Source organism: Balaenoptera musculus, chromosome 15 (genome assembly GCF_009873245.2).
Source record: "Balaenoptera musculus isolate JJ_BM4_2016_0621 chromosome 15, mBalMus1.pri.v3, whole genome shotgun sequence".
In the NCBI taxonomy this organism is placed as follows: Eukaryota; Metazoa; Chordata; class Mammalia; order Artiodactyla; family Balaenopteridae; genus Balaenoptera; species Balaenoptera musculus.
Genome location: NC_045799.1, coordinates 56988488 through 57016310, shown reverse-complemented (window position 1 = coordinate 57016310; position 27823 = coordinate 56988488). Strand labels below are relative to the sequence as shown.

The 27823-nt window shown below is 42.2% G+C and overlaps 1 protein-coding gene across 1 annotated transcript; it reads right to left on the bottom strand.

Moving 5' to 3' along the window:
* Positions 1-263: 263 nt before the first annotated feature.
* Positions 264-27750, bottom strand: C15H16orf72 (chromosome 15 C16orf72 homolog). Its single transcript, XM_036825980.1, has 4 exons — positions 26784-27750; positions 26091-26171; positions 15335-15610; positions 264-3303 (listed from the first exon to the last, which is right to left on the bottom strand). Exons 1-4 carry the CDS (start codon positions 27007-27009, stop codon positions 3059-3061), a joined length of 828 nt encoding a protein of 275 aa, XP_036681875.1. The 5' UTR covers positions 27010-27750; the 3' UTR covers positions 264-3058.
* Positions 27751-27823: the final 73 nt, after the last annotated feature.

Here is a 27823-nt window from a genome sequence, read left to right as displayed (position 1 = left end):
CCATTTCCAAATCATCTCTTGGCATCTTCACCTTCACTGCACTGAGGCTAGCTCACCCTCTTGGCCAGGCCTTGGCGACCCAGCTTTCACTGCTGTATGGCAACCTTAAGGCCCAAAAGCCACCAGTGACTCAAGTTTAATGAGTTCCAGCAGCCCTTGGTGGAAAATATTTCGGCTAGTTATTTTTAAGCCTGAGCTTCATTTGATTATGTCAAAGTTGTTCAGATGTGATGACCAAAACAAAACTGCAGACAAGCCCAAAGTTTTTTGGTTTTTTAAATTATTTATTCATTGAATGATTTAAGGTGTGTACCACTACTCCAGTTGGGTAAACCACATTGAAGAATTTGACTGCAGGTCTTTAGATTCAGCCAAATGCTTTCCATTAATTTTGCTCTATAAAATACCAAACATTATATACTTAAGTTTTTAATGCTTCAGCCATGCTCAGAACACTGCAGTTTAAGGATAACTCAACCCACTCATGCCAAGTTAGGGTGACAGGAACAGAACTCATGAGCTATGACATCTAAAAGAATCAGAATCTAGCTTAAGATGAAAAGAGGTTCTGTTCCCCCAAAGTAAACTGTCAGCCTACACTGTTCTCAAGAGACTGAAAAAAAAAAAAACAACATTAAAAAGTATCACACAAATATGCAATCTTCCATGATTTGTTTTGCATCTAAAATGGCACAAAGAAAGGCTGCAAAAATCTAGCAGTCAGAACTAAGTTTTCCTAAGAGAAATCATTTCCCTTTCTGCTCCTAGGTCTCAGTTTATCCTGTGCTCGGGTGGCACAGGAGAGCAACGGGACGGAGATGGGGGGAAGAGTTACTGCTGGGTGACAGAGCATTTAGAATTAAATGCAGTGGAAAAAAGTTAACAAATGCTTAAGTTTTTAAGAAGTTTAATGGAGCCAATAAGATAATATAAATTGTGTTCTGGCAGACGTGAAGACCTGCTTTCTCTTACCAAAGAAAATGGCACATGTTCTATCAAAATTTGACAATCGAAGAGTAAAGGGTACTGAGATTAAGCTTCAGAGCACCAACTAAAACAAAAACCACCAAAAAAAAAATTTTTTTTTTTGTTATTAACTTGGAAAGAGGACCTAGAACCAAGGCATAAAGGGGAGATTAAATATGTGTTCCTCAGCCTCAAAATCCTTTAGGAAGAGGAGTTCTGGCTGCTTGTGAGCAACGCTTCACACCACCAAACCCAATTCCAGAATCTAAATTTACAATGATAGAAAAACAAAGATAACTCCAGATGCATTTCTTGATATATTCCAAAGGGAAGCCTGAAAGTATTCATAATACATAGGCTCACCCGTTTCCGGTAAAATGATACATTGCTATAATTCTTCCTATCATATTCAAACAAAAAAAATGATCCACTTTTGCAAAAATTTAGAAATGCCTCACTTTCATTCCTAGGTTTAGTATGGAATTGACTTTTTTTAAATAAGGGCTGTATCTATAGTGAATACAGAACTTCTTCAGTTCACACATTACATTCACATCCCACCCAGTCAATGAATATTATGGTTAACTTAGCAAAGTTTCTTCACAGAAAGATTATTAAATGGCTGAAGAAATAGCAAACTTTAACAAAGTGCTGTGAGTAATTACTGGAAAAACCCTTACACTGATTTGCAATGGTCTTTTAAGGATAAAAACAAAGTAACTGATACTGAGCTACAAGTTTGCAAGGAAACATTTTCACTGTCCTAACTTGATACATTTATAATAATATGATAGAATAAATTACAGTACCTGGCAGGCTGACATCAGTTCTTCATCTAAAAAAAGACTACCATTCAGTTCAAGATATTAAAAATGAAGATGAAACATGCTCTAAAACATTGTAGGTACAAGAGGTCTTATATTTACTCAAAAGAGGAATCTATTGAGAACTTTAAGTCTACCTAACATCTAGAGAACCTCCATGCGATTCCATCTTCCAGAATGAGATTCCAAACTGCACTTTATAGGAGAGGGATTGGAGAGTTGGGTTTTGCTATTTAAGGTGTGATCACATTATTAGCAGATAAAAGACCTTTATCTTCCACCCATTCCAATGGAAACTGCACAAAGTAGAACATTCATGAAAAATGTAAAACAGAATATAACAGACTAGAATACCTAACCCTCCCACCATCCATCTCGCTCTCACTAATACTGAACCAAAAAGGAAGCCCATAAAGTTCATGACCTCTCTACTTTAGGTCACCATGAATGCAGTCTACATGTTTACATTTACCATAAGGACAGTACCCTGCATGGGAAGTAGTACTTGTCTTAAAAATGAGTATTTTAATCCTACAAGGTTAATCTGGGGGGCAAATTAATAATAATATTGCTACTTTTAGAGCACTAACACACACAAAGTGAATCCAATAAAGTTCTGTGTATTGATTTGATATTAAGTATTAATTGCATGACCATCATAGCACCTCTTTACATCACACAATCACCAGAATTAGAAACTGCTTTGAAAACTAAAAATAGGGCACAGTTCAATAATCAGAAGTTGCACACTGTACTAGAGAGAAACCAGGTGCATGGTACAGTGCTGCTGCAAAAAATGGAAGCCTGGCGATTTGACGAGGAAGCCAAAATCACGTGTTTTAGACAATTTTAGGAACCTGTCAATACTGTTGAAGCAAAATACTCAACACAGCAGAAATGGACCCCCCCCCCCCAAAAAAGCAGTCTATAACCAAATAAACATCTGGATACTTCCTTTCTCCTTGAGAATAAATACAGTTAAGGTCACTTTAGCCTTGAAACAGATATATGTTTGCCTATGATGATCTTGCTAACAACTACACGATATCTGATGTCCTCGCTAGGACTATAGTTTTTAAGAAAGCCTAGTTTACAAGAGGCATCTACTGTAAATACCTAGAACTTCCTTTTATGGCAACCACTATAGAATTCACTTGTCTTAAACAGTGAACAAGGAAAGATGGCCTCATGTTTCCTTTGCAATAATAGTATATGTTGAGGATCAAGTGGCTTTCAAGCAGCATGGTGGGTGTGAAAATGTTTGCAGTTTAGATCATTCTGTTGCGTTTATGGGTTGGTGAGTCTGTAATGACATCGCCACACTGGGCTGAGGTACGCTTTCTAGTTCCACCATTGTCCAAGTGGAGTGCCATTTCTTCTGATATGAAAGTGTTCAAATCGACATCATGGAGTCCATTTCTCCTTCGACTAGCATTCGATCCACTGCTTACATGTGTAGGAGAGCCTGGGGTACTCGAACGCACGCTTATACTAGCCATTGCACCACTAAGACCTAGGAAGAAGAAAAAAGGTTTTAGAGTTGCTCGATTATTTAACCCCTTGAAAGCAACCCAACTTTACTTTCAACGTCGTCATAGTGTCAAAGGATGTCTGCCTATTTCCTTGCAAGGGATTCACCGGGGAGCAGTTTTTTCCTGGAAGAACGATCATCTGGCTTGACATAGGAGATGTTCACTGGTAATACTACCAATATTACAGTATCGGTTACTACCAATTACTGGAAGCTTTATTATGCGGCAGGCAACGTGCTAGGTGTTACACTCCATTATGAAATCCTGCCATCTACTCTACTAGGTATGGACTATATGTAACTTAGAGCTGAGGAAGGAGGTGCTTGCTTTAAACAGGAGAACATTTTGGTTATCCAAAGTCACTGTTCCAATAGATCCCTGTGCTGTGTGTGTGTGTGTGTGCAAACAGGGGAGCATGCAGTCACTTTCAAGCCTGAGTGGGCTTATTCTGACACTTCTATAGATAAGGAGACTTTTTAATTTAGCATCTAAAACAGTACGCTACTGAACATGAAAAAGGGTCACTATCAAGAATTGATCCTGGGACATCAAATACAAAGTGATTCTGCCCTGGACAAATCAGGCTATATGACCACCCCAGGTCTGGACTATACTATACTTGGTAGATACCCCTTAGGGCAGCCTCACTCAGCATCATCCCTAATCCTTCGGGGGGCGGGAGAACAAGGGTGGTATAAAAAATCCTGCTGCCTTGCCTTCAAGGTTAAGAGTTACTAAATCCAGAGTATTCCAGCACTCATGGTGGGACACTCATTCCTTAGACCCCTGAACAGTTAAAGGAGGCCAACGTACGTTCTGCTTCTAAATGTTCAGGATACACCTGTGAAAGGCATGAGAGGCCTGGAAACAAACCACAGCATTGAATTTAATAACCTGACATCACCGCCTGTGGATTTTCCTTCTTACGGATTCCCCCTTGGGCTATCCTAGCCTCATATATGGATTTTGTTAGTGCTTGACTAAACTAATATGATCTAGTATAATCAGTGTTTCCCAAGAATAGGACTTGTACCTTAAAGTAAGCTTCGAGGTTGGTTTCGTAGGGGCCCATTCTCATTTACTACTCCATAAATGTACTTTAAATTTTGAACACTAAGTTGAAAAAGGACTCCTCTGCTTCCTACCACACCGAAGCTATTAAATTCCGTTTGACATTGTTCTCACTCTGCAAATACTGTGAACATTCCCAAACCCTTGGCCTCAACCACCTCCCATATATGCTGATCAAGTTCTGTAGTCCACACCTCCTTTCTAAACTGCTCTCAACTCCCTACGCTAGGAATCACCAGTCCCTCACTGGTCCTCCCTGTAGAAGATGCATCCTCTCTCCCTTCCGCTGGTGGCCAGAGGAAATCTGATCTCACTCCTTTCCAAGGCTAGTGCCTATTAAAATAAAAGCACTAATACTGGAGTACTTCCTATGTCAGGGACTGTATTAATAAGCACTTTTTAATTTCACCCTCAAACTAAGCCTATGATATTTGTGTTATCTTTTTTGCAGATGAAAAGCCAAGGTTAAAAGGTTGAGTAAGCCACTCAAGGTCACAGAGCTAGTAAGCAAGAGCTGGGACCCAAAGACTCAACAGAATCTAAATTCCTACTCATGTTATGCTACCCACCACTTCGAGCCTGTATTATTTCAGCCTCAGGATCTAGGGCCCGGCCTGCCTCGCAGGTCTGTCTCTGAACAGCTAAAGCTAACTCTCCCTTCTGCCCTCTTCACTCCCATCCTAAGGCTTAATCATGCACTGCCAGTATCAACTCATCTGCAGTTCCTAAAAATGGCCCGGGCTGCACCTGCCTCCCAACATCTGTTCCCCACTGCCTGAGGCCCTAGTTCCTCCAGCACCGCCTCCCAGTCTGGGGCTACTTTCCTGGTTCTCCTCCCTCTCCTTTGAAACTCTCCTCTTTGCTCTTGTCCAGCCTGCCTGCTCCTTCCTCACTGGCCTTTGCAGGCTTCTCTTCTGCCCCCCACAGGCGGATGTCACCCAGGTGAGAGCCTTGGCATCTTAGCTTACCCACAGGCATCATTTTCCACATCCGTGCCACAGGAGCAGACATTTTTCCTGAGATCAAGGGCCCATCCATATTTCTAACTGCCTTTTGGCCCTCTGAAACCTAACATCTTCAGAAAAAAACCACGCTGCTTCTTCCCCAGCCCACACAACTTTATTAGAAGTTAAAAAGAAGGGAAAGAAACGCCTCGGGCTGATTTCACATAGCACAGCACCATTGCTCATCTCTTCCTATAGACACTGTGTCTTTACATCTGTATCTCATGAACACAGTGCCTGGCACATAACACAATGCTTCAGAGCCCTACCCGTCACTCTGAAATCCAAAGCTGTTGATGTTTATTCACCTCTCCAATGCCAGGAAATATACCCAGGTGGGCTCTCTTCACTTAAATCTTTGACATGAAGTTAAAACTCAATTATTCGCAACTTCCTGGGTTTGGTTTTTTCTTTTTCTGTTTTTAAGTTCTCCACCAAGACTGTAAACTCCTTGAGGGGAGAGCTGTGCCTTTTTTCCTAATCTCGCAGCCTGTAACATACTGAAAGGTGTCCGCGTACTTGAGACCACCTTTACATACCTGTTTCATAATGCAGGAGATTCTACGGTAATTATGCTGCAAAATATGGGCCCCTCAGCAATAAACTGGGCTACTTCAGTAATTAAACTCAGGATCCCCTAAGCATTTGATACCCAAAAAAGAACTCAACAAACCCTGCTCCAATGCCCCTCTTGTTAATGTAGGAGCCACGTAGCTGTATGTTTAACACCCAAGGCTCAAAACGCTCCATCAGAAGTGAAGAGGCACCTCAAGCAAATCCTTCAACTGCTATCCTCCATGAAAAAAGAAGAGAGATTAAACATCAATTTGGTCAATTTGAAAATTCCCCAGTAACTTCCAGAAAACCACAATCTTTTTTCTGTTGGGTGTATGACTCTGGGCTTAGTTTGACAGCTAAAGCAAAATCACAATGTGCAACATTACCTATTTATTATTATCTACTCTCAGCAGTGAAAATTCTTTTCAAAGTTTAACTGTCTAATCTTCCCCCAAAAGACTTTCCACAAGTGTCAAAAAAAAATTAAGATTAACAACCAAAAAATATATATTTTAAACAACCCAAATTTTATTTTATAAACCAATGACAGCTACTAGAAGATGCTTTAGGAAACCTTAGCTAAGCCACATGAACAATCAGGCCTATACAAGTACAGAGAATCTAAACATGCTTCAGAACTAAAAACTAAGTTGTATGGCCCAAGGGCATACAACTTAATTTCTACCAAAAACACACTTTTTCAAAAGGGCTATGGGAATATCAATTGACAAAAAGCAGTAGAACAAGTAGTACGATTAGACAGAAAAGTCTCCATTGCTTAATACAAGATAAACTTATCAGTTTTCAAAGTTTCTGCATTCATTTTAAAGGATTAGTGCAGGGGTGGAAAAAAGATCAGGAGGATTTAATCATACTTTGAAAAGAAAGCTCCCACATGAGCTAAAACAAAGTTACAGTCCAAGTTATAGGAATCTAGGTTACATGGCAAATCGTTAAAAAGTAGCACAGAACTATTATTTTCATACCAAGGTCATGCTCAGGGTCATAAGGAAATCCTGTTTTCAGAATTAATTACATGTAATTCCAGTTTACCAGCACATAGTTAGGTCACGCAGAAAGAGCAAACGCAGAGCCCAGCCAGCCTCCCTTCCTCCATCCGGCAGCCCTGGAAGAGGCCTAGAGGCCGCCTCTACCCTTTCTGCTGGCCTCCCAGCCCCCTTCAGCACCTGCGAGACTCGCCCTGGAGGAGACAAGGCAGACTGTTTACTGTGGTTCCACTCAGCACAGGTCCAGGACCCTCTGCAGGTCTGCGCCACCAGCTCTCTCATCTCCGGCAGAAGGGGGATGTGAAATCCCCGCAACTTGGACAAGGTGATTAACATTCTGACTGGGAACCCTAAGAAACAGGCATTCTTGCATTTGAAATGAATTGCACTATTCAAATGGACATACACTCCCTTTGCACAAAGTTGTATTCTGAAGTTTTAAGCACGCAAGCACTTGTGTGTAAATGTTGTGTTTTAAGCGCACCAGGGGAGGAGTTCAATCCTGGAAAAGTGAGTTCTACTAGGAAGATTTGGGTAATTTGAAGTAGATACCACTCCCCACCCCAATCTGTAAATTGTAATACTGAACTTTTATTGAAGTAAAGCACACTAAATCAAACCAATTACAAAGATACATGTGTCACACCAAGAAAACATTTTCAGTTATGCTGACAGCCCAAAATGCTTTCAATTTTTCAAAGACAGTTTTAATGCCATGGGAAAAATGCTCACGACGTTAAAATGAAAAAAGCAAGATACAGTACCATATACGCAGCATGATCTCAACTATGAAATAATTTTAATATTTATACATTGAAAAAAAAGACTGGAAGAAAATGCACCAAACATTTAACTGCAGTTATCTCTGTATAGTGGGAAAACAAGATACTGAATTTTTTACTTTTTGGAAATTTTCAAATTTTCCAAGAAATCAGTATTTATAAATCAGAAAACTAGTGAAAAAAAATAAAACTTAAATGTTAAACTACCAATGGATTATTAAGGAAGTACTAAGTGAGTAAACTGGCTTTGAGGCATGGCTACATGGACTTCACCTCAATGAAAAAAATGTCCAAGAAAATTTTACTGCAAATTCGTAACAGTTTTTTGTATTATTAATGTTGGAAGCTTTAGTTAAGTCCTACCCACAGAAACTTCAGTAGCTAATATCTAATCTTAATATACAGAAAATGCCAACTTTTCGTCAAAAATTTAATGCTATCTTAATTGCCTTAATTGTTCTTGTTCTCAGAGGCTGGTCTGAACAAAGGGTATAATTTAAAAATTCCAGCCTTCACAAGAGTTTCCATTAAAGAAGATTACTTGAAATAATCAATCTTAAGCAATTAAGAGATGAGATTTGCTTTTGGTGCATTAATCTCTTACATCTTAATTTCCAAATAAGTTTTTAAAACATTTTACTGTTAAATGACTATTGACAGTTCTGTTATTTCAAGAAGATGCAGAATGCAACATTCAACAAGCATTTATTAAGAATCTACTGTGTTCCACACATTGTGCTAGGAGTGTGGGCAAGAGGAGGAAAAGGGATTTTGAAAGGTGGTTGGAAATAAATCCCCCACAGGTCAGTTCTAATTAATTCTCTACAACAGAAAATTGTCAAGTTTCTTTCATACTGTACCATCGGTTTAAAAGCACTTAACCTAAGTATTTGTGTGGCTGTCAATGTTTGTTTCTATATATTTAGCTTTATCAACGGAAGGAATGAAGAGTGATAGAAAAGGGGAGAGAGACAGAACCAAGCATAAATAATCAAATTTCTTCTTAAATGTACAGATCTCAATTTTATCAGGAAGATTTGTTCTCACCAAAATTTGGTAACTTCTCTACTACACACAGGCCAAAAAATGTTCTGACAAAATAACAAAAGCTACAAAACCTGTGGCTCGAAGGAGCAAGAAAATCCTATTGGTCCATGCTGCCTAAAATCACAGCTTTCCAAAACTCTAGAAGAAGGGATCCATTTTATGACAAATTCGGAATCTGCCTTACATTTTTTTCTAAGTAAAAAATTCCTACCTGACCTTACACCCTTGAATATGGTATCAAATTAATGCATTTTTCTTATATGGCCCTATACCCAGTCTCTCTAGATCCAAGAATCTTGTCAAGCAATTTAATGATTTACGAGACTAAGGATCACCACATATGCCAGAAAAAGACTTTGTTAGACAAAAAAGAGAGGCCAGATATAGAGCCTATTAACTCCTAAAGTGATGGCACTGTGCCTCAATCTGATTGCCTGGGATTACGCGTCAAACTGTCTAATAATACAATTCTCTTAGGCTAAAAACTCCTTGAGAGATTATGTGATTCATCTTTGTATCACCTGCCCCTATCACTAGCCTCTAATAAATAGAATGCTTGGCTGTTTACTGTGTTCAGTAAATGTTGGGCAATAGGACAGGCTACAGAATAACAAGATACACCCGCATTTTTAAATGACCGCACCTTCCACAGAAGGATTTTAATTGCAGAAATCAGAACTCATAACACCACAGCCAGCCAAACACACACACACACACACACACACACACGTTTCCAGACTAAAAAGCTTCAGACTTTAATCCTCGCTAAAAAAACTATCTTTTAACACACACAGTGTTTTCTCAAAAACAGACAAACATAACAAAACCCTTTTCTTTTGTTACTTTCCTTTTTCGGGGGAAATTCTCCAATATCATATTAAAGGCTAGACTGCCTGCATTTGCCTAAGACTCTTTCAGTACTTACAAATGTAGTAGCCCACTCTCGTTTTTAAACTTTTGTTGTTTAAACACAAAAGGAACTTGAACTTGAGCAAGGAGGTATCTTAAAGCCAAATGCCAGTGACAGCAATGGCTCCCACCAGTGACTAGTTTAACACCCAGACCCTGTGTGAACTGATGAATTTTACAGAGGATCAACCCAGTCCCAATGGGGTTTTAGTTCCCTGTACTACAGTCAAGAATGCCATCAAAATGACTTTTAGAACTACTGATAAAACCAAGTGTCTCCAATTTTTATGGAACAGTCTGAACCAGGGCCAAAAACCTACAAAGTCCACCTATGAAATGACTGAGTGAGAACAGGTTTTTAATAAAGTTAGCAAATGAGTGAAGTCTGACTTGGCACCCGGCTTACTGTCCCATCCAGGTCTCTATCTTCCACATATGTGCCCCATTCTAGCTCTGGACCCTTTTTACCTAATCCCCATGATGACAAACACAACTCAAAATGAGGAAACCAGATTTCAATCTAAGGCTTTCTAGACACAGCACTAGCTTGGGCAAGTCAGCTCAGAATCTCTCCATCCAGTAGACAGAGAGAACATCACCAACTTCACCAGTTTATACCAACATAAAAGAAGCTCAAGATCTTAGCAAGTAATATAAGTAGGTAGTTAACACTAAGTTTTAAATTATCCCTTCCTCTGGAATGATTATCTGCAATTTAAAAAGCCACCCTTCCTGAAAAGGGAGAAAAAGTATCCTCAAAGGCCACCTGACCTCCAGGTCTGTTTTTGCAGTAATGCCATCCAGAGGCAAAGAGGGCACTCAGGACTTAGAACTAACCAGAAGTCCTCCTTCTCTCAAGGCAAAGAACACTTTGTTGAAAGGTGGGTACTTTGCTTCTCACTTTATGTATCTCCTTTTCACAGAGGAGACTGCCTTGGAGAGGTTAGCCATCTTGCCCAAGGTCATGCTGCGAATGCAGCCTATGTACAAGCCTAAATACTCTTCCTGCTAAAATGAACCAGAAATACAGGTCAAAAGCCATTCATCTTCAAGCCTACTTACCCAGATTCACTTATGGGGAAAAACCCCAGCAAGAAACCAAACTTATGTATATAGTCTGATGTCTTTAGGGAAGAAAAAATAAGCCTAGAGACCTCTCCCACGCCACCCGCCAGCCCTACTAAGGGGGGGAGGGAAAGAAACCCCAAATGTACACATGTAGAGGTACTGAATTTGGGAGCCAGACAAATCTGGAGTATCTGTTCTACCATTTACTGACCTGGTCTATTTTAGACAAATAAGCCTTCTTCACCAATAAAATGGCAATAATCCAGGGGAATTATTAGTTTTAAATGAGACCCTCCTCAGCAGGATGCTGACGTGAAGTAAACACTGAAAGAACCGCTCTAAAGGTACATCACCCTCAGGCCCCACTCCAAGACTCAGTTGTTCAGTGTGAAGAGCTGACTTTGCAGCACTAAGATATACCCGCTCTGTTCTCCATTCTCCTCACCCTCCTCATACTGCAGTCCCCTGGGGATCTATAAGCCTCAACTCTTTGGAAAGGTTCTCTGCCCCCACTGTGTTGACTTAGCAGACCTCTGAACCCCTGTGTTAAGCTCAGAACACGTCTATGCCTGGTTCTGTTAAAGCCAGAAGCTCCAAGACACGGCCCCTGCACCACTGGCCCCTGCACCAGTCTATGGGAAGGGATAGCTATGGAAGCAAAGCAAAAGGGGAGAGCAGACACCCAGCTCAGGGAAGGTTGGAGAAAATGGGGAGAACTGAAGGAAAGCTTCATCACAGATGTTCGATCAGTCTGAAGGGATGAACAGGCAGAAGGAAAAGCTTAGAAAAGAGTATGAAGGTGTTCAAAAGACTACACAGTATGGCTAAGATATCTGACCCAAGGTCAGATCAAATCACAAGGGCCTTACAATGTTGTGCTCAGTTCAGACTTCACCCTAGAGGACACAGGGAAACAAAGGTTATTTTTCAGTGAAGCAACAAGATCAAAAAGATCACTCCAGTGGTCCCAGAAAAGATGGACTGGTGAATGGGTCAACTCAGGACTGGGAAGCAAGAGCATTGAAGATTATTCCAAGCGCCCAGAACTCACCTCCTCCAGAATAGCCTTCTCTGAACCCATGGCCAGGCCACACTGTGAAATGTCCTTTTCTGACCCCAGAACACCTTACATATGACATCTAAATAAATTATCCAAGTATGCATTGGCCTCAACAGAAAAGGAAGCACCCTATTCAATCATATATTCCCTGGAAACTGCACAGAATCTGCCACGTACGCATCTGCCGAGTGGTAAGGTGAAGAAAAGACCTGTTTTTGCTGTTGTTGAGCCTGGAGGGATGAGTCCCTCTGAACGCCTGCAGGACGCCCTGGTGGAGATGTCCGCCAGGGGACAATGGGGCATACGTGTTTCGCAGTCAGGAGAGAGGGTCTAAACATAAGGACCAATTTTGGAAATCAAGACTGAAATGGCCCTTAAAGGGATTGCAGGAGAAGGTGGCTAAGGGCTAAATCCTGGGGAATATAACCTAAGTCACTGAAAAGTCAGAGGTCAAAGTAGCTTAAATAGAAGACAAGAAAAGTCTCTAGAAGAGAAAAGATGACTAAGAGAGGAATAATCAGAAAGGCAGGCAGGGAACCACAAAATGGTCCAGATGATTTTTGGTCAATCTGAAATTTGTTTACATAAAAACAAGGTGCCAGCTATTAATCCAGTTCTCAGTAAATTTTCGATAATGTTCTTATTTTAAGACAAGGATGAATAAGAAAAGGACAGAAATCAATCTAGCACATGCATATGCATTTCTTTGATTTCTCTGTTGAGCTTAGCATCCAGATAAGGAGATACCATGGTACACAAAAAATAAACAACATATGTTGCAAACAAGTGCCAAAATAGAGCACTGGATTATATTCCTTAAACCTCCATAACCATTAGTTGACAGTTTTGATTGAAACTGTTTGATAATCATTAATTGATGTACTTTTAATTGCAATACTTAAGTCAAAGGCTCATGAGGGTACTGATCGAAGGATCTTATCATCAAACCCTCACTGTCTACATGAAAAACTCTACAATTATCTTATATCTTGGCCATCTGTCTTCTTATAAAGAACATATTTTAAGCACATATGGGTGGCATTTGGTGGAAGTGAGAATTTAGGAGCCGATAAAGAAAAAAAGAAAAAATTACAGGGGTAACAGTCCTCTCTTTTAAGGACATGAGGTTGTTTATGGATAAGAATAAATCAATGTGACTCCTACACTAATGTTTGCTTTGATTATAAACTTAAGTCAGCCTCAGTATACCAATTCTTTTCCTGTCTCCCCCTGGCATCCCAAAACTTCATGAATTTAGACTCTCCCTCCAGCATAGAACCCCAAGAACTTCAATTTGACCTCACAGTTCATAGATCTGGCTAAACAAATTCTATGCAAAACCAAATTCTGACCAGTAAGCACCCTAATTAAGATGAATTTCCAAATATATTTCAAAAGATCTGAACAGTTTTGACTTCAATTTACAGCTATTCAATAAATCAGATCATGAGGACACCTGGTTACAAAGTTAGTCATTAATCTGCTTTACAATTTAGTTAACAATGCCCTATTATTAGAAATCATTCAAATTACTAAAAATACTCAAGTCAGACTAGCATTCCCAATACAGCTATGTCCTCTAAAACCAACAGAACACAAAACTCAGTATATAATTTGTTTCTGTGTACTCTTTTCAAGGGGCCCTATTACTGCATATCAACTTCATGTTTTAACTACATGAATTCAGTTTACGAACCCTAAGAATCCAATGTATTCTGGATTGGCACTACTTCGTAAGTTTATTGAAAGGAAAGGTTATTTTTCTATAGCTTTATAATTGAACTTTAAACCCTCACAATTTAAACATAAGTCAAAATTATAAATAGTACCTTCCTAAATCTACATCACCACTAAAACTCCCAAAGTTCAGTAAAATAATAAATCATAAGTTGAATAAACTCAATTTAAAAAAATGTAATGGGATTTGGAGAATATAGTAGTTGCGGGGGGGAGGGCTGCTGGCTTGCCCTTTTTACAATGTGTACAACTGCATTAAGATTTTATAACAAGAGTGGCATTTATGTTTCTTAAAACTACCTTCTATAGTATAATACAGAAAAAAAGACATTTTAACAAGAGAAATATGGAATGAATCATAAATCCACTTGATGACAAAGGAAATCAAAATGCTTAAGGAAAACAAAACTACATCAAATACTACCATGCACTAAAATTAATCTGACAAACTATGTACACTTCTAGTAATTTTTTTCAAACAATGGTAAAAGATGTGAAACTCTAATTCAGTAGGAACAGATCAATCTCTATTTTGCCTGAGTTTCAAACTTTCTGACAGCATCAACTATTCCACTATATTAGAAACAGCAAGCAGTCTTAAGTACTGCATCCATACATCATGGACTTTGTTGAAATAAAATGTTTTTGTGTTTTTAACTTATCGTAAACAAACTCACAATCAGGAGGGGAAAAAAAACACTTTTTCCAACTCCACGTTCTGAATGGGGTTTTAGATAAAGAATCAATGTTTGCCAAAGAGAACAAGAATCTCTGTAAGCATTAAAGCTTCGATGATATAGAAGCCCTTTGTATACATCCCAGTTTTTATTACCAGGTTATTTCATCTTAGATGACCTACACTATGGCTCAGAAATGTGTTAACTTTTAACAGGACTCATGACCTAACTCACTAATTACTTCTATCTGCTTAGTCACTTGTACAATCCACGTTTTCATCTTGGCTTCAACCAAGTCTTATTATTTTGTTGTTTTATTTTTACAGCAGTGTTGAATGTCCTATAAGTACCTCTCCCAGTTCTATCTGGAAGCCTGTATTAGAGAACAAGCAACAACAAACTTACTGACTACATACCCCAGGCTTCTCCAATAATACTTAAACCCCTCAGCCAAGAATGTCTTTTTATGGCAGGTCTGGCCTGGGGAGACGGTGATGGACCTGCTCTCACAGTCCTGACTATCAAAGCAAGGCCCTAAGGGACAATAGACATAAGGAAAGTCAATTTAATTATTCTTACATCTGTCCACTCCCTCTTGGGTCATCAACGCTCAGGTTCTACAGGCACACTCAATAACCCAAGGTGTCAAAGGGAGTTCCCATGAGAACTAGCCCAACAGTTATCTGCCTTACTTGCCTGTCACTGACTAGGCTCTCCAGGTAATTACAGATGCAATAGAATTCTTAACACACAAGAACTTCCTCTTTGACTCAGAAGAGTAAGGAAACATGTAAAATATAAGTGTGTAAAGCAATAAATTCTAATCAATGTTGCAAAAAATGCTGTTATTGTAACACCAATCAGCTCAAACTAACTTTCTAAAAACATTTTTTTTAGGATAGGCTGGCTAACATTCAAAAATTGCCCATGTAAGTTCTTAGCTTACATTCTATTTAAACATTTCTAGAGCAAGTAGTAACTAGAATAGACAAAAAACAGACAATATATCTGGACCTAAACCTAAATGTGAAATTGGGTCCACAGGCACACTCTTAACCATTTTTCCAAAGAAATATGTTTAAACGGCTTTACCATGCAGAGCTATGGCTTCCCGGAAGGGTTGCAAATCAGTCTCTACAGATGAGCTAGTTTCCGTTGAAGTAGCTCGGTTAGGGGACACTACAGTCAGTCTTGGGGGAGCTCTAGAGTTTCGCGGTGGAGGAACTTTTCCACACAGGAAGCTGATCAAATCTTCTCTACGAATAGTTCTTCTGCGCTTTTTAACCCAAGCCAACACATCCTTATTGCGTCGCTGATAGCCAATCTGAATTCCAATATCAAAACTTCGCTGATGGGTATCCACGCTTTCTGTTAGGAAACAAGAATAAGAAAAAGATACATGATGATCAGTAGAGCCAAGCTGCATTCTCTCCTAAAGAAAACCACCATTTTACAAGTTCACCAAAATGAATGTCATGAAGTATGGGGCTCTTTAAGTCTATCAGTAATCTATAAACTGAACTTCATTCATGTTTAAAATATCATACCTGACACCTAATCATAATGTTCTAAATTCAGTAAACACATCACATAATCCTAGAGCTTCTGCCTTGTTCTTTAAAAAAAAAACTAGATAAAAACAGAGGAACTACTTGTCAACCGAATTACCATTTTAATAGAGCTATTTCCTTAAAAAAAAGCTTACTTAATCTAATCAAGCTAGTTTATTTAGTAATGCTAACAGTAAGTGAATTATTAAAGGCTTATTGGTACTATACCCAGCTTCACCTGAAAAAAAAGGTACACGAATACCTTGAGAGCAGTACTACTGTCCCCTCACCGCAACTGGGCAAACAGACACTGAGTAACTCTACCACAGTATTCAAGAGCTGGAATTTTTGTTCCAGAGTCTGTGGTTCTTAACCACAAAGCTTTGAGAAAAGACAATTCTCAGGAGTTCTAAACAGGAGCGTTCACATCATTCAACAGATGACTAAACACCGCAACAAGTCACTCAGGCAGTGCTCACCTTGCATGTACCATGTCATTTCGGAGGTGTACTCCTAACTGACAGGTTCAGCACCAAGAACTGGAAACACACTAAAAGCAGTAGCAAACATTTTAGAAATAACAAGGGAAAATTAATTCTGATTGACTGCTCAACAAAGCCAAACAGCACTGTGGAAACAAGAAGCTTCATTCATTTCCCAGGAACGTTTTCAATCTGCTTCCAGTTCCCAACAGTTTTCTGTAACTTATAACCATTCCCAAAAGACCCTGTCTTAAAATCTCTCAGACTGGTCTCCTATTCTCCCTGTAGATACTGCCCCCTCTACATATTGAACCCAGATTTTCAATAAAATGATGCCTGCCCCTTTAGTGGCTTTACACAATTGAAAACAATATCAATACTTAGAAATTTAAGTCACTGCAATTTATTTTTAGTTGAGCTGCTGTGCTAGCAGGAAAATCACCAATATATCTTCATTCCTCTATTACTTTTCCTGACCTGGATTTTAATTCTGTCTGCGACATCTAAAGTAGATGCTGAAAGGATAAGCAAACCAGCGAATGAAGACCTGTGTCCCAGAAAAACAATAATCCAGACATCACAGAGGCTCACACAGGCTCCCAAGCTGCATGAATTTGCATTATTAAAAAAGATGGCAAGAGGGCAGCACAAACAGAACTTTATAACAAGGCCTCTTCCTTAGATGATCAGTTCTTATTGCTAAAAAGTTAAAAAGAAAAATGAAAGAAGTTACCCACAGAAGTACTCTTAAATATTAAACTCCATCACAACTTTCTAATTTTACAGATACAAAAAAAGCTACTCGTGGGACTTCCCCTGGTGGTGCAGTGGTTAATAAGACTCCGCCTTCCAATGCAGGGGGCCCGGGTTTGATCCCTGATCAGGGAACTAGATCCCACGTGCATGCCTCAACTAAGAGTTCGCATGCCACAGCTAAGACCCGGTGCAACCAAGATAAATTAAATAAATAAATAAAAAATAAATGAGTCTAAAAGAAAAAGCTACTCATGAATGAAGTAATTTCTCCAGTGTCTCACTACTAGAATGCCCAAGTTACAGTGTGAATCAATGTGTTCTGATTTCTCATTTCATCATAAACAAAACAAGCACGAACCCCATTTCAAAGGTAAAATAGCATTTAGGAAGCTAATACAGCACTTCCCCATCTCTTAGTCTTAAAGACTTAGATGAAGCCAACCTTAAAGGATGCATAATCCCTAAGATGACCTTGTAAAGTTGTATGTAGACCTTAAGTGATTCTGAAAGAGCTAGAAGCATTTTAAGAGAAATCAAGTCATTGAGTAAACTAAGCCCATCCCATGGGACCACAGAAAGGAGGATAGATAACCATCCACTGTTATGGATCTACAAGCAACTAGGTTTCTACAAAGCTGCCCTACCTAACAGAGTTGTTACAACCAAGCTCTTAACCAGAGAAGTTTGTTTCCAAGAAGAATGACTCAGGAAATCTTATGTTTCGAGAACCAAATGGAGGCAGGTCCAGAATTGGAAGTATAGAGGAACAAAAAGTTGAAAGGGGTACAAGAAACAAGTTTGAAGCTAGCATGGATAGTGCAAAGTAAGATGAAGCAGGCATGTAAAAATGTACACCTAGCACCACACAGCAAATAAGAAAAGCTGAACTTGATACAAAACTCAAGAGCCAAAGGGAAGGAACCAGATGAAGCAGTTCAAAAAACAAAAACAAAACAAAAAAAACCCTGACAATCCTGGGAGGAAAGAGCTTTGTTTTGACTGAGGACACAAGGAAAGCCCAAAAGTCAGATCGGCAACAGGCTGATGCTTTAATCACAGAGTTGAACAAAGTTGGAAAACTCAATATTCATACTTTTGAAGGAAGGCAGTTATGTAAGTAGTTGTGAATCTCTTTTAAAATATATGCAGCTGGGCTTTTCTGGTGGCGCAGTGGTTGAGAATCTGCCTGCCAATGCAGGGGACACGGGTTCTAGCCCTGGTCTGGGAAGATCCCACATGCCACGGAGCAACTGGGCCCGGGAACCACAATTACTGAGCCTGCGCGTCTGGAGCCTGTGCTCCGCAACAAGAGAGGCTGCGATACGCGCACCGTGATGAGGAGTGGCCCCCACTTGCCACAACTAGAGAAAGCCCTCGCACAAAAACGAAGACCCAACACAGCCATAAACAAATAAATAAATAAAAACATCTGATTGTCTTTAAAAAAAAAAAATGTATGCAACTGACCAATCATTTCACCTCAAAAATTCTGCACAAGTCTCAACAACACAACCAACCAAGAACACGCTAAAAATCAAGTATTTTGTAAACAGACTTTTACAGACTAAGAAGTACAGGAGGAGAAAAGCTGATTTAACATTTAAGGACTTTGGGTACATACATGCTTTTGCACTGTCTGGGCATAATTTGGTCTTATACCATTAACATATCCTGAAAGCCAAATCCAATTACTTTACCACCCAGATTAATCCAATCTCAGTTATTTCCTTAAACAGAGAATCTCATATTGACACTAAAACATAGTTTAAAATACAGTTCGTATGTTTGAGAACTTTAAAGAGTTACTTGGTTGAAAATAAAACCCTCCTATCACATCTTGCACTAAGTAGAAGAGATCTAAATGCTTATTGGAGAATCTTAGGAATGACCAGACTAGATTTTAATCACTGCTTAATTTAGTGTCCAGTAAAATAATAAACGTACACACAAAGATGGCCTCCAGATGGCTCTCAGCCAAAGATTGCTTTGAATACTCCTGAACCTTGACAATTAGACACCCAAATTCTAGAAATGCACAGCACAGAAAACTGTGGGGACAGTCTTGTGTCCAACACTTTTACTGATGCCAAAGCCACTGTGGAAAACGGCCATGATCTCGAAGGTTAGGCAAAGCCCAAGGGCATCAAAATGTCAATCTAACCTTTAATCACAACACATTCATTTCCTTATTCAAGAAACAAACTGGGGCTTCCCTGGTGGCGCAGTGGTTGAGAATCTGCCTGCCAATGCAGGGGACACAGGTTCGAGCCCTGGTCTGGGAAGATCCCACATGCCGCGGATCAACTAGGCCTGTGAGACACAACTGCTGAGCGTGCGCGTCTAGAGCCTGTGCTCTGCAACAAGAGAGGCCGCGACAGTGAGAGGCCCGTGCACCGCGATGAAGAGTGGCCCCCGCTTGCCACAACTAGAGAAAGCCCTCGCACAGAAACAAAGACCCAACACAGCCAAAAATTAATTAATTAATTTAAAAAACAAAAACGCAGTGCCCCCAAATCAGGGCCAGGGTACCCCCATAGGATTGACTCTACAAAACTAAAAAAAAAAAAACAAAACAAGGGCTTCCCTGGTGGCGCAGTGGTTGAGAATCTGCCTGCCAATGCAGGGGACACAGGTTCGAGCCCTGGTCTGGGAAGATCCCACATACCGCAGAGCAACGAGGCCCGTGAGCCACAACTACTGAGCCTGCACTCCGCAACAAGAGAGACCGCGACAGTGAGAGGCCCGTGCACCGCGATGAAGAGTGACCCCCGCTTGCCGTAACTAGAGAAAGCCCTCACACAGAAACGAAGACCCAACACAGCCAAAAATAAATATAAATAAATAAATAAATAAAACAAAAAAAAACTGATTCATACAAGTCATGGTAGACATCTTTGTTTCATATTTTTTAAAAGTGTTTTTATATAAATAGGTGAAATTGAATTCAAGGGATTTTTATTAGTCTTCATTTTCCCACTGCTGGCAAGGGGCAGTAGGCAAAGAATCATACTGATTTCTGAAATGAAGACCAAATGCAGAACTTTCTTACATGAAACATAAACACAATCAGATTTCACTATCTATAGTTCTTTGATACTCACAAACCTTATGTGAGTTAGCCAAAGCAGATATCTCAATTTCATAAACAAGGAATTGGAACTGAGGCTCAAAGGGCCTTGCCCTAAAAAGTTACTAAATAGCAAAAGTTCTTTCTACAATCGATTTCTTCCTCAACAATAGAGAAGTCATCTCCCATTCTCCTTAGAGGATCTACAAACCAGAAAATCACACTGCTAGATCAGAGTACATTTCCAAGGAATACTAGTAACTACAAAACATTTGAACTTAGAACTCAATCTGCATTAACCAACTAGTCTGCTGCAGGAGAAAATATGTATTTTAACTGTTTCATTAGAAACAAATATCTAGGGACTTCCCTGGTGGCGCAGTGGTTAAGAATCGGCCTGCCAATGCAGGAGACACGGGTTCGAGCCCTGGTCCGGGAAAATCCCACATGTCGCAGAGCAACTAAGCCCGTCTGCCACAACTACTGAGCCCACGTGCCACAACTACTGAAGCCCATGCGCCTAGAGCCTGTGCTCCGCGACGAGAAGCCACCACAATGAGAAGCCCACGCACCGCAATGAAGAGTGGCCCCCGCTCGCTGCAACCAGAGAACGCCTGCACACAGCAACGAAGACCCAACGCAGCCAAAAGTAAATAATATTTTTTTTTAAAAAGGAAAAGGTATCTGAGTCATGACCAAAATAAAACTGCCTTTCAATTGTTTTGTTTTTTTAAATATTTACTTATCTATTTATATTTTATTTGGCCGTGACAAATCTTAGTTGAGGCACGTGGGATCTTCACTGTGGCATGCGGGATCTTTAGTTGCAGCATGCTAACTCTTAGTTGCCGCACGTGGGATCTAATTCCCTGACCAGGTGATTGAACCAGGACCCCCTGCATTGGGAGTGCAGTCTTAGCCACTGGACCACCAGGGAAGCCCATTTTTCAACTGATTTGAGGAAATAATTTCTATCTTCCCTAACAAAGTGGTATCCAAAAATAAACACGAACTTCTAGGTAACTTACATACTGACTTACATCTTCACCCAGCACGTACAAACAGCAGGAACCAGGGAAGGGTCAGAGTGGCCACGGTTCCCTACCATCCAGTCCTCGTCCTCCCTTTCCTAAACGTACTCCCAAGTTTTTGTTTGGATAGTTCTGAAGAAAAGCTTCCTTCACATTTGCTCAAGTGGTGAAACTTGTGGTTTAGTCCCAAACAAATCTGCAGAACCCCGAAACTGTGGCTATGATACTGGTTCTGAATAACCATGTGACCCAATTCTGGCCAAGAGACAGAAGTCATTTACTCCTGGGAAAGAAGCTTCTGGGCTCTTCTAACCTTCTGTGAGTGACCCTAAGATGTGAGGTGTGAGCTGCCAACACACTGAAACTAGCCTAACGACAAAGCTGGTATGTGCAGGCCCACACATGGAGTACAGAGAGCTGCAGAGCAGGGAGGCCTGAGCCACTGGATTCAATCAATCCCACCCTGAGGCTTCAACGCAGAGAGCAGCCAATCCATGTCCAGCTTGACTTGTGTTTTCTGCTATTTGCAGCCAAAACATCCTTTTACAGAGAAGTTACACATCAGAAACTGACCGTCTTCTATAAAAATTCACAAAAAATCTACAAATAGTATTAGTAATGATGAGGCTGCTGCTTAGTAAAATAAAACTGAGGGTATTCAACTGTAATCCATACTAAGGTGTTTTGAACACTCTCAAAGTGCAATCGTTTTCTGTAACAGGAGTCACAAACCAACTCCACAAAGTCAAAACATAAGCTGAAATTTCATTATCTGCCTCCAGGTAGAACATGCTTTCTCTGACCAGTTGTTTATATACCAATCACTCATCCACAAATTTTCAGTATCTTCCGTTCACTTTCAGTTCACATAGAAGCCCAAGAAGGCCACAATGAAGTGACTACACACCATAAGAAGGATCTGGCATCAAGATGTCTCAAAAATAAGGACTTTAAAGGGCATCATACTATTTTTCTCCTGTCAATTCTATTTACTTTCAGCCCTTTCAGGGAAAAATGAAGACACACCACAAAGGTTATTCCGACAGAAATTTTAAAAAGACAAAAAATAATAAGAATTTCTTCCCTTCATCTTAAGCACTGCCCATAGCCAAATACACCATCTGAAAAACAGAACCTGACCACCAACACAGTCCATGCTTGACGACTCATTGCATGACACACTAAGAGCCTGCACTCTAAGTTGTGGGTACTTACTCCTACTTACAATTGAGAAAATGAAGGCTTACAATAGTGAAATATTTTTTGTTCCATTATCTGTCTCCAGGACCATACAACTAAGTAAAAGTAACAGTCTAAAATCTGAACTAGAACAATCTAGCAGAAGACTCCATGATAATGATGCTGCTGGCCTTCTCCAAGTACTTACTGCTAGAGTCACACCTTGGGGCAAATGCTGTTCAAGGAGAAAACCAGAAACATCTTTAACATAAACAGTATCAAGAGAAAGCTCTTAACATATGTGGGAGAAGTCGGTATGCAACTAAAGTTTCAGACAGTTTTAAAATGCAGAGGAGCTTAACATAAAACAAAAAGAAATGGAGCTTAACATAAAACAAAAATCAAAAAAGAAAAATATTACAAAGTTGAGAGAAATGACAATGAGAGAAGCAGTGAGAAGTGGCTCTGGGGGATGTGGGTGAGCACTGGCTCCCAGGCAGCTGCTGCAGAGCAAGCAGGGCCCCAGCGCCCACCTCCGCTGACCACGAGGCTCCAAAGGACGGCTCTGTCCTCGAGAACAGCCACAGGCGTAGCCTCTACTGAGCAAGTAACCCCCACACTGTAGAAGGAATTCAGAATTCATTATTTTCCTAATGAGGAGTCAGGAGAGAGGTTGAAACCAGTCACCCAAGGAAATGGGAGGTGGATTTAAGAGGCAGAAAGAGATGAGCTTGACAAAGCATTTCTCAGATAAGCATCAACCAGGCAAGTTAAAACCACCTCAGTAACTTCACTCCCTTTTGCTGCAGACATCAAAAACCGTACTAAGCCAGGGGACACACCACCACTGAATATTTAACAAACATTACTTCCTTTAGATTTATCAAAGCAAAGTAAAAACAAAAACCAGCCATCAGAATTTTCTTCCCTTCCAAAAAAGGATGCCAATGTCTGACTCAACTTACTACGTGGAGTAGAAGGAACTCCATTTTGCTGAATTCTGTCCACACTGAGGACACCCCAATTCACTCTCCTCCAAGTCTCCAGCCACATTCAACCAAACCAACTGCATCGTTCAATGTTTCAAGACGCCACAGGCAATCAAAAGGGGCCCTCTGCTAGACTTTTACCTCAATTCTGACCTTCCTATGTGCTCATCTTAGATGTTATCAGGAAGCTGGTAAAAGTACCAACCTCTCCCCAGGCTGGGTGAGGGAAAATGAGCCATCTTTGGCTTGTCAGATAAGCGCTTAATCATACAAACTGCCAGAGCATTGCCCATTTACAAGGATCCTCCAAAATCTCCCCCCATCCCCGCCCCCATAAATTACATTTAGATACTGAATCAGAACTGTGAACACTCTAAATTTACCACTACTTACAGCTGCATGCACTGTGACACTACCTTGCTAATTTTACTGGTTCTATTTAAGGTGCCCAATTATTCCTACAGCTGCATTCTTGTTCTCTAAAGACCACACCCTGAAAAGAAAGAAGAATGTGAGGATCTGCAGAGCTTATCCACACTTTCCTCGAGTCAGCTAGGAACAGAATAATGTTGCTATACTACCAAATTCCACAAACCACAATTAACCATTCCTCAGGTAAAAGGGGATATATTTCATTTTACAGAAATAGGATACAAAATAAAACTAAGATTGGACAATCCAGCATTTGCCATAATGCAAAAACTTCATGTTTATTTAAAAAGAAATTTTATGTCTTTCGTTACGTTTTCTGAACAAAGAAAACTAATACATTATAAGAAGCATTTCCAAATCAAGAAATCAAATTAGGGATTATTTCAGAGTTCAGCTTCTGAGCCCACTTTTTTATATGAAGAATTAACACTAAAGAAAACCGTCAGCTACAGTCCTAAAGAGATGCATTCCAGGAGCGCACAACAGCACCAAAAACTGAGAAGTCAGAGGACATTCATATTTTTCTACGGCCTAGTCGAAGAGCTGGGCACACAGACGAACTAAAAATATGTGTTGCCTTCCCCTTAAAGCAAAAAATAATTGCAAAACCTGAATGGATAAACCGTGATACCTCCACACACCAGAACACTACTCAGAAAAAAAAAAAGCACTGAACTATTTATTAATACCTGCAATGTGAACTGAATGGATCAATCTCAGAAACATGAAAAGTGAATAGAAGAACCCAAACACAAAAGGCTACCTACTATAAGGTTCTATTTATTACATTATGGAAACACAAAAACCATACACACAGCAGTCAGATCAGCGGTTGCTGGGGTGGGGACGGGGACCGGGGGACGGGGGGGGAATAAATATATTCCATTTACTAACAATGCATGTTTGTCAAATTCACGCCATACAACTTAAAACAGTGATTTTACTATATGTAAATTATAGTCCAAGAAAGCGGAGTTTCCCAAAAATATGAGTTTCAAGTATTATTTCAAAATTCCCTGTCTGGGTGAAACCAAGAGCCATTCCAGAGAATGTTAAAAACCCTCAAGCAGTAATGAATGTTAGAGTCAAAATTTAAGGAACTCAGCTATATAAAATCAAAGTTGACCACTGGGGCACCATTTTATTAGGTTTCCCTTTTCTCAGTAAACCTAGACTATTAGTTCCTCATTCCCTGAAATTAACATTCTATTCACCAGGTTTAGTTTACGTTCTCAAATTACCATCCCAAAAAACTGCAAGGTCTACCAAGGAAATCCAAAATAAGGGACTTTTTTCCCTGAAGAAAGCTATCTTAATTTGCTCATTCATATGCAGATAAGAATCTGAGAATCAAGTCACTCCACAGCCTGTTTCAACCTATTTAGATAATTCTCAAAAACACAAAGCTCTACTGCAATTATCAACAGCTTCTAGCAGTTTAAAAGCATTTATTTTAATTACATTTTTACTAAAATTAACACTCAAATTCAAATCCTTTTCCCACAGAAACCTTGCCAAAAATCAAACCCAAATTTCCCAATCTTCAAAACAAAGCACAAAATCTAAACCCACTGTTGCTGAGAGAACACGATGGGCAAGAACATTTACTCACACATCTTCACGTGGGGGGCGGGGATTAACTGCAGAAAAGCACTGCCATGAAACACGAATCTTGATATCAACTCAAACTGATCAGATTTCCTGCCAACAATGTACGGTCAGGCAGAAAGCAGCTTGGAAGGCAAATATTTGACGGAGTTGCTAGGGAAGACCAAGTCCATCAAATATCTGCATCTTAATGTGCATACAGATTATTCCAATTAGCTAGCTTTCGACGCACTTAAATCATGCTGTGCCACCATCATGCTCGAAATTGCCTAACTCAAGAAAAACTACTCCAAGAGGTGCTTTTCCACAAACCAGTTGTCCCTCCCACCTGTGTGTGAGACACACTTGTCTTCCCTGGGTGCCTAAAAAGCACATCCCACGGTCTGGAGCTCTGGGCCTCTCAACCTCGGCACTACCGCCGTTTGGGGGTGGGGAGGCTGCCTCGTGCACCGAGGACGGTTAGCGGTCTCCTCTCAGTGATGACACTCTGGAGTGCCCCAGACGTTGTCAAAGATCGCTATGGGGTGAGGGGACCAAACGCCCCCGGCTGAGAACCCGTTATCTAGGTATGACATCACACCGCCGGAATTCTCAAGTTGCAAGGTACTGAGAGTTAGTGGCTGGATTCAGGGACAGAAAACACTCCGGCGATTCCTCCAGGTCAAGGTGGTCAATGCACTAAGGAACGCAGGACTTAAACCCCGATGCAGGCCGCCCTTCCCCTTAGCCGGCAATGCAGCAAGGTTGTCCTTACCTTTGTAGAGATTGGTGACGGCAGTGGCTGCGTTTTGGAAGGGAACCCAGAGAGAAAGTCCTGGCTGCTGACACACTCGGTCTGAAAAACGACGAAAGGAAGGGGGAAAAACAAAAAAAGAAAAAGAAACACACAAAGACAAAAAAAGAAAAAGAAAAAACCATGTTATTTGGGCGTCAATCACTCCGGAACGGCCATATTAGGTTTCGCCATTTTGTTCAAGGGTTCCGGGATCCCGCGCTAGGTGGGGGGCGGGCAAGAAGGGGGTCGCGGCGGAGCGGGAGGGGGAGCCGCGGGGACCCCGGGCGCAGCCCGGGCAGAGGCGCGGCAGAGGGAGGCACCCCTTCGCAGTCCCCGCCCCGAGGCCGGCTCCGGCACAATAGGGCCCCCGGGCCGCCTCCCTTCGCCATTTTGTGACCGGGGGCTCCTCCCCTGCCTTCCCCGGCCCAGGGGCGCCCAGCGGCCCGGCCCCAGGAGCGGGAGGGCCCCCCGGCGGCCCCAAGCCCGGCCCGCCCCCCGCGCCGGCCCCCGGCCGCCTCCGAGGGCCCGCCTCCCGCGGCGCCATCTTGCGGGGAGGGGGCGGCGAGGCCGCGGCGCGAACCGCCGGAGCCCAGCCAACCGCCCCCCGGCTCTCCGCCGACGGCCGGGCCCGAGGCGGGGGCGGCGGAGCAAAATGGCGGCGGCGGCCCTCACCTTTGTAGAGCTGGGCCACGGCGGTGGCCGAGTTCTGGAAGAGGTGCCACAGCTTCTGCTGCTTGTGCTCGGGCTGCGCGGCGGCCGCCGCCTCCTCCTGCAGCTCGGGGGGCAATTGCTCGTCCTGCTCGGCCTCGGCCAGGCACTGCCGCTCCCACTTGGAGAACCAGTGCTCGGGCCCGTGCTCCTGGATCTCGGCCTCGCCCTCCTCCTTCCGCTCCTCCATCCTCCGCGGCCTCCCGCGGCCTCGCAGCCGCCGCGGCCGCGTCCTCCTCAGGCGGGGCCCCGGCGGGAGCGTCGTCCGTCGAGCGGCCCGGCGGCGGGGCCCAGCGGGCCTGCGGCGGCTCCTCGCGGGCGGCCCAGGCCTCCTGCACCCCGACGGCCTGCGAAGCCCCGCCCCCGCGGCCCCGCGCCAGCCCGCGACGACCCCCGCCCCGGTCCTCCCCACCCCCGGCCCCTGCCGAAAGGCGCTGCGGACCGGATGAACACCGCCGCCTCTCGCCTCGCCGGCCTGAGCACGTCTACCGCCCCGCCATGGCGCCGCGGCCTCCCTAGGGCCACCGCCGCCTCAGACCGCCGACCGCTCCGTACAGCCCTGCCGGCGCCGCCGAGCCTACCCCGAAGACTGAGGAACGTCGTCGTCGCTGCCGCCGTCGTCGACGCCTCTGCGGCTGCTGGTCCCCGCCCACATGCTGACGGGGAAGCACCGCCCACTCGGCCCCGGCTCCCCTGCCCGGTTGGGGCGCGCCGGATCCGAGGGCTCCTATTGGTCCAATCCGACCAGTTCCGCTTGCCGGCCTCTAAACACAGCGCCGTGATTGGCTCATCGGCGTGTCCGCCTGACGTAACCAAAAGGGCGAGGGGAAGGGAGTGAATGTCAGGAAGGGTGAAGACGGGGAAGGAGGGGGAGGAGCTGACAGTGGTTGCATCCGAGCCAACCTAAGGAGGGAGGGGGGGGAGAGAGAGAGAGAGAGACAGAGAGAGAGACAGAGGGGAAGGCAGGGGGACGCAGGGAGAGAAAGAGGGGGAGAGAAGGAGAG

Bases quoted from the DNA above. Each gene is read 5' to 3' on its own strand.
- C15H16orf72 (XM_036825980.1), bottom strand. From the start codon at position 27,009: ATGGAGGAGCGGAAGGAGGAGGGCGAGGCCGAGATCCAGGAGCACGGG. The intron at 26,172-26,783 runs GTGAGGGCCGCC...GTCGTTTTTCAG, and splicing joins CGTGGCCCAGCTCTACAAAG to ACCGAGTGTGTCAGCAGCCA. The intron at 3,304-15,334 runs GTAAAGCCGTTT...TCTTCTTCCTAG, and splicing joins GGAAGCCATAGCTCTGCATG to GTCTTAGTGGTGCAATGGCT.